Raw genomic sequence first — 6,796 nt, 5'->3', positions numbered from 1 at the left:
GCGTAGTCCAATTTACATCTTTTTGTGTACAGTGCTTGTAACTTAAACAAGACTGGGCCAAATTTCTTATCATTTTGATGATTCCAGAACATTACAGTACACACCAATACCTATATGTTAGATGATCAACCTTTTCTGAGTGATTCCAAAACGTTTATTTCACAATGCAATCACATGACCATAACTGGCCTTTATCTTTAACTCTGATTCAACTATTTTTCAATCATGAACATTTTTGCTGATCTTGCCCCATCATGCAATGTGCTAACATTGTATGCATTCTATTCTCATAAATGTACATGCATAAATTTCTGAATTTTGTTTCACAGAACATACCGGTAGACATAACAGAAAAAACAATAAGAATTAAGGACTAGAGGCAGACTGGTAATGAGCATAGGGTAACAAGATAATATGCTGCATTTGCTACATATTTGAGAAGACTTCAAGAAGTTCGTCCCTCAATAGATGATAAACATTAATGGTAGCCAAAGGAAATGAAAAATGGTGAATATACAGTCTCATATTGTTCTACCATTTTTTTATAAACTTGCAAAATATCTGAATGTTACATCTCTAAAGAGAAAGTCGAGTTCTGGGGAGAGGTGAAAAATAATTTCGCAAGTGTGGAAAAACATCAGAGTCAAAATATCCCCTGATAAGCATGGCTCTTCAAATATCTTCATATTCTAAATATGAATAGTCACAGTTTAAAAATGAGGCCCTGTTTTTATGCCAAATGTTTGTGTAGTCCCATATACATTTTTCTGTGTACACTGCTTGTTACTTTGCCAAGACTTGGCCAATTTTCTCATCATTTTGATGACTCCAGAACCTTGCAGTACACACCAATACTTACATGCTACATGATCAACCTTTTCTGATCGATTCCACACGGTTTCTTTCTCAATGCAATCGCCTGACCGGAACTTTATCTTTAATTTCTGATGAATTTTAGTGAACCTTCTACATGTAAGAAAACCTCTTCTGTGTGAATGTTTTAGTCAACATCTTTGGAAAGAAATGCAGCAGCCATGCTATATAGATGCTAGGATCCTTTGTTGGTCATTTGCACACCGATGCCGGAGGTTTGCAAGCAGGCGCGTACGCAGGGGGGGGGGGTTTGGGGGGTTAAACCCCCCCCTTTGGAAATTTTTTCTGTGTAAACCCCCCTAAAAAAAACCTAAAACCCCCCCCCCCTTTTGGATTTTTTTTTTTTTTTTTTTTTTTTTTTTTTTTAATTATTAAAAAAAAAAAAAAAAAAAAAAATTATTCCCATGGCCGACCTAAAAAAGGTGACCTTACCCCCCCCCCCCAACGGAGCAAAATGTCAAATTTCCAAATTTCGAGACCAAAAAAAAAAAAAAAAAGTGTCCTCTTACCCCCCCCCCCCCCCCCCCCCCCCCGCTTATTCAGCGGTCGGCTGAGTCGTTGCGATTTTTTTTGGGACCAAAAAAAAAAAAAATGTGTCCTCTTCCCCCCCCCCCCCCGCTTATTCAGCGGCTGGCTGAGTCGTTGCGAAATTTTCGGACCGATTTATAAATGTTAAAACCCCCCCCTTGAAAAAATCCTGCGTACGCGCCTGTTTGCAAGTACAATGTATCATGCAAACGTAGCTGATCTAAGGTTTTACAAGAGTCTGTGATCCCTGCCAAATTACATCCATAACAATTATGCTTTGCCTCTCATTTGTTTAATTTACTGATTACAGCTCTAAGCAAAAGACTCTAAGCAAGTAATGTTAAAGCTAGTATATTGTCCTTTATCAATTAGAATCTGTATACAAAAAAATAAAACAAGGCTCACCAAAAAGTTGAAATGCGTAGGAGTTGTGCCAAGCTGTCTTTTTCGTTTACTTGTAACATTATCTATCGCCAACCCCTTAAAGTTGTTTATTTTGCTCAAGTGGTTTCTGCCTCGATTTGGAAGTAAACAAATAGGATAGACAAAAAAGTACTTCTGAACACACTTTTTAGGAGAAATTGTGTTTGAAAAAAAGACAATTTACATTAACTTCTTGCTTTCTGTCCAGGTAAATTATTTTTTGAAATATTGATTAACACGTACATGTACATATATAACACATTTTGTTTCCATCTACTCTACAAACTTGTATCCTCAGCTGAAGTTCCCTGCGATAAAACTTCTCACTCAAATTGGATTACGAGTTGAAACTGGAAATAAAACGTCTTACAGTGAAAGACGTGATTTATGTTTATTTTTACATTTATTTTTGTCCGTAAATAGATTAATGACCACGAAATCTGGAAACTGTTGAAATTCAGACTGAAGAATGCACCTGCCTTCCTTTAGAACTCTGCATGATAGAGTGATTTCTCTATTCTCTTTGGCATGGAGGTGTCATGGTCTAACAGATACGTCACCAGACCATGAATCGCTTGGTTCGCGATTAAAGTCCCGTCACTGCACTGCACTGCACTAATGTCCTTTGGCAAGACATTAATCTACACTAACCACTCTCCACCCAGGTGTGGTAAATAGTTACCGTACCTGGTAGGAAATTATTCCATGAATGCTTAGAGAGCCTTTAGGCAGTGGGCCTAAAGCCAGGGTAACCTAGTACTTTGAAGGCACCTCGAACCCTGCAATGGATGTGTGAGCAATAGAATATGTGTGCAACATAAATGTAACTATCAATATTATTATTATGATTTAGTCTGTCATCAGTTTACTGAATTGTCTCACTTCCGTCAAGACATTCTGCAGGTAAGTACTTGTATCACTGATCGCCATCAACGTGTATAAATGTACAAATAAATGTACATAAACAACCAAAAACCATCTGGGAGCTGTGCCTCATCATGATCCATTGGATGGAAAGTTAAATTCTGGCAAATATCCACTTGTACTGATGATGTCCAGTTTTTCATTGGTGCGCTTGATGTCGTCTGAGAAATGTCGCATACTGTAGCATACATCCTGCAATAAAAAAATGCAAACCATGATGCATGTTGAATTTGGACGTTGCAAAATATTAACTCAACTCAAAGTAAGTTATACTTCTTTAATCCTACATCTGTGATAGTCTTGTACATTTCCTTTCTATTAAAACAATGCCCTAGCTATGTTATGCTGAGCTTTGGTCTACTTATTTCTTCTACTCATTTTGTAGGACATTTACATGTACATCTAATTGTTTGCTTGTGCAAGAGCATCAATATGAAGCATTCAACGACAATGATGTAATTAATTGGTTCTATGACACATGCTCCTATGACAGTGGCTCGGAACTCAATTTTGAAAACCAATCAAATTCTTAAGTTCAATCCTGGACATAATACTTTCGCGTCAACCCTAAACCTAAGCTAAACAACAATCAGGGCAAATGCCACTGTAGCTTACATTTTTGATGACCCGTTAATTTTCTAGGCAGAATTGGTATTCACGGGGGGGGGGGGGGGGGGGGGGGGGGGGGAGTGTTTTGAGGGTCCCATACATATATGTTACGTTACGTTCTTCTTGGAATACCAAAACAAAACTTTAATTTTCCTCTGATCCAAGTTACAGTAGGGCTTTCAAATTAATAAGCGCACAATCATCAGGAATTTTAAAATATCTGAAGTCTGTTACAATAAAGTACACAATAAAATACACAATGAACTTTGAACTTGCCTGCCTACCTGAAGATATTAAAACTGTTGAACATCAACAATTGATGAAATTGTCTGTAAATCAGAAGTTATTTACAGACTATTTTGATGACGTATTTGAATGCATTAGAAGCTATTGGGCAATTCCACGGTAACGGAAGGACACTCAGACAAGATTTTTGAACTTCAGGTTCATACTAAAAGAAATGTTTTATTAGTATGTATTAAACTATGGGGAACAAAATGTGTTTCAGTCAAGTGGAAAGCTTCATCAACTTCACAAAGTTTGGATAAACACTAATTAACTGGAAAAACCATGTCCATTTTTATGTCCTTCCGTTACCGAGATAATTAATATGCACATTCTTAAACTACTTAACTATAATGACAATTTTTTTTGGGAGAATTAAAGGCACTTATATAGGTATTATATCTGTACTGTTTCACATCTTATACTAATAAAACAGTTCTTTTAGTATGAACCTGAAGTTCAAAAATCTTGTCTGAGTGTCCTTCCGTTACCGTGGAATTGCCCTATTGTTACTATTGTCACAATGTCAATTTGATCCCCTACATACATGTACATTGTGTGCGGGTAAGCCTGAATCCAATGACCGGGGTAATAATGTAAAGCGCCTTGAGAGGGCCTTTGGTCCTGAAAAGCACTATATAAGAACTAGCTATTATTATTATTTTTTACCTGGATGACCATCTGTGACTTGGTGAGCATCTGGTTGGTGTTGCTGAACTCCTTGTGCTTGGCCTGTATGGCCTGAGCTACGGCCTCCTGGAGACTGACCTGAAGACTGATGTTGCGCTCTCGTAGCTTCCTGTGGAGGAGGGTGTCGTAACGGGGCGGGTCCAGCGGCGACACCTTGACCTGCGAGGCCGAGGTGACTGACTTGATGGATGACTGGCTGCCGATGGATGGAGAACGAGATGCTCGGTTAACTGGGAGAGGGAAACAAAGTAGTGCTGTAAGTCAGACGCTATGTTCGTGTTCGGTTCGGTTCGGCAGAGTTCGGCAATTTTCACCCGAACTTGGTTCGGTTCGGGGTTCGGTAATATAATAGCAAGCAGCGTTATAGCCACGGCGGTCGGCACTTGGCGGGCCGGCCGGCCAGGCCCGACCAGCACGAAGGACTTCTGCCCACTCCTGCTGAAAAAACAGTGCTTCCGACCAGCACAAATTTCACGCTAAAAAACTGCTCTAAATGTAATTATTTGTGAAGAAAAGTACTACTTACATTCGTATTTCCATCTTGAATTGTGTTTTATTTTCAATTTAAAAGAATCATGTTTTCAATTTGTCAGTAAATGATATTTTTTCAAGATTTTCCGAGACGGTTGTTGTCTAATGTTAGAGTCATGAAAGGTGCCATCTTGAATAGCAACAAAAGGTACAAAATGACAAGTTTATTAGCTTGCAAAAACGTTAACATTTTTCTGCCGAACATCCGAACCAGGCCTTTGCGTTCGGTTCGGTTCGGTTCGGAAGTGCCATGTTCGGCGAACTTCCATTCGGTTCGGCTACAGCACTAAAACAAAGGCAAACGTCAGTGTAGGAATAAGAGGATTATAGAATTATATAAATCAAGGGGATGTGGTGCAATATCCTTACGTAGGATTAGAGGAAAAGAAATTTCAAATTCAAACTGCCATGGCAACTCCTTTTTTTCAGGATTGTTCTCTTTTTAGTTCAAACAGTAACAATATTTAAGGACTTTCACAATCTTAGTTTAGAAGTTTTAAATAATTCTGGAGAAAAGATTTCTAAAAACGTATTGTGTCTAAATTTAATAGCCACCTATCACTGGCTAATATGGTATAATATACTTTACTTTTTAATACTATACATAAGTTCATCGATAGTAGATGTCTTCTTCTGTTGTTATACATTATCCTTGTCATTTTAAATTAAATAATTGAATAAGTGGGAAAGGACAGTCCCTTCCTGCCTGGTTATTAAAATGTTGTCCCCTAAGGGGAAATGGTGTACATCTTTTTAAAACATTAGTCATTACATGCCTAATTTTTAGCACTTTAATGTTTCACTCACATTCTGAAAAGTACTGTAATGTACAAGCAACCTTTGGGAGAAATTCCTGAGGTTATTTGGAGTTAGGGCTTGTCATTAAAAAATGAGAACTTTGCACGAGGAATGCATTACTTTCCACACTTTGCGTAAATAACATTGACAAGGAACATAAAAAGGGTTGACAAACGCTCATTTTAGACTTTGATTTAGTCAATTAGCCGTGATGTATTGTGGGAAGCGCATGCACAATACCATAAACCATACAAGAAGCTTGCACAATTTTTGACTGATAGCTTCAGTTTGATGTGCAGAGCTATAGCGTAGAGACGGTACTGAGCGACAACGTCAACATTGAAGCCCTAACCGGAGGCTTCCCAATGTCGGATGTGATCCAAATTCAGGTGGAATATGGATATGGTTATGATTAAAATTAGTAAAAAATTGGGCTCAATTCCTTTGCTAAGAATGATCAATATGAAAATGGTAAAAACATGGATACAAAAGTACACTAGCGCCGTAAAATGTTAGATGTGTAGACATAGCCATAGGGCTCCGAGCTCCCTCTCCTCTCCACAACTCTCATCTTGGTTTTACACTCACTCACTCAGCCCAGACTCGTCAAGTGACATGACATGCAACACATTTTCAATTCCAGCTAACTTGTTCAGTTTAATTTGGTTTTCATTTTCATACAAACCTTTCAGCGGCGGAATGTTTGACTGTGAAGGAAATTGCTGTTGTTCTGCCCTAGCTAGATGCATTTCTTCATCTTCCTCGATATCCGTTTCCGAAGCCTCGCCCTGGACCACGACACCTGCTTGCCGCAGCTCCTCCCCGATGGACGACTGGCTGCGGCCCGCTACAAGCTGGGCTGCTGCAGTCAGTTCGTCGTCCGAATCTGATTCGCTTGCCTCCCCAGAAACGACTCGTGTAATAGTAGTCATGCTTTCTTTATATGAATGACGATAACAACAGAAATTGTAACCGCACCCGTCTAATTAGTGTGATTTACAGGAGTAGACTAGGCTTTAAAACTAAAGACACTTCATGAACGATATTATTGACCTTCCTGTTTCCCGAGCCCGAAAATGTTCCTTTCTGAGTCGGACCTTGAGATGGCGCTCTTTAATTTCTCTGTGACATCGAC

The 6,796-nt window shown here is 38.8% G+C and overlaps 1 protein-coding gene across 1 annotated transcript; it reads right to left on the bottom strand.

Moving 5' to 3' along the window:
- Positions 1–1,850: 1,850 nt before the first annotated feature.
- On the bottom strand, positions 1,851–6,752 carry LOC100893309. The gene is made up of 3 exons (XM_003725061.3): positions 6,347–6,752; positions 4,312–4,562; positions 1,851–2,940 (listed from the first exon to the last, which is right to left on the bottom strand). The coding sequence occupies exons 1-3, from the start codon at positions 6,591–6,593 to the stop codon at positions 2,821–2,823; spliced, it is 618 nt and encodes a 205-aa protein (XP_003725109.2). The 5' UTR covers positions 6,594–6,752; the 3' UTR covers positions 1,851–2,820.
- Positions 6,753–6,796: the final 44 nt, after the last annotated feature.

This window comes from Strongylocentrotus purpuratus, unplaced genomic scaffold, assembly GCF_000002235.5.
Source record: "Strongylocentrotus purpuratus isolate Spur 01 unplaced genomic scaffold, Spur_5.0 spur5_scaffold_21, whole genome shotgun sequence".
Classification (NCBI taxonomy): domain Eukaryota; kingdom Metazoa; phylum Echinodermata; class Echinoidea; order Camarodonta; family Strongylocentrotidae; genus Strongylocentrotus; species Strongylocentrotus purpuratus.
This window is presented reverse-complemented; position numbering and strand designations above follow the sequence as displayed.

What these genes read in the sequence shown, in the direction of transcription:
- LOC100893309 (XM_003725061.3), bottom strand. Translation starts at nt 6,593, where the DNA reads ATGACTACTATTACACGAGTCGTTTCTGGGGAGGCAAGCGAATCAGAT. An exon ending in AAACATTCCGCCGCTGAAAG is followed by an intron (nt 4,563 to 6,346) that starts GTTTGTATGAAA and finishes TCCCTCTCCCAG; the next exon opens with TTAACCGAGCATCTCGTTCT. An exon ending in AGTCACAGATGGTCATCCAG is followed by an intron (nt 2,941 to 4,311) that starts GTAAAAAATAAT and finishes TTTTTATTGCAG; the next exon opens with GATGTATGCTACAGTATGCG.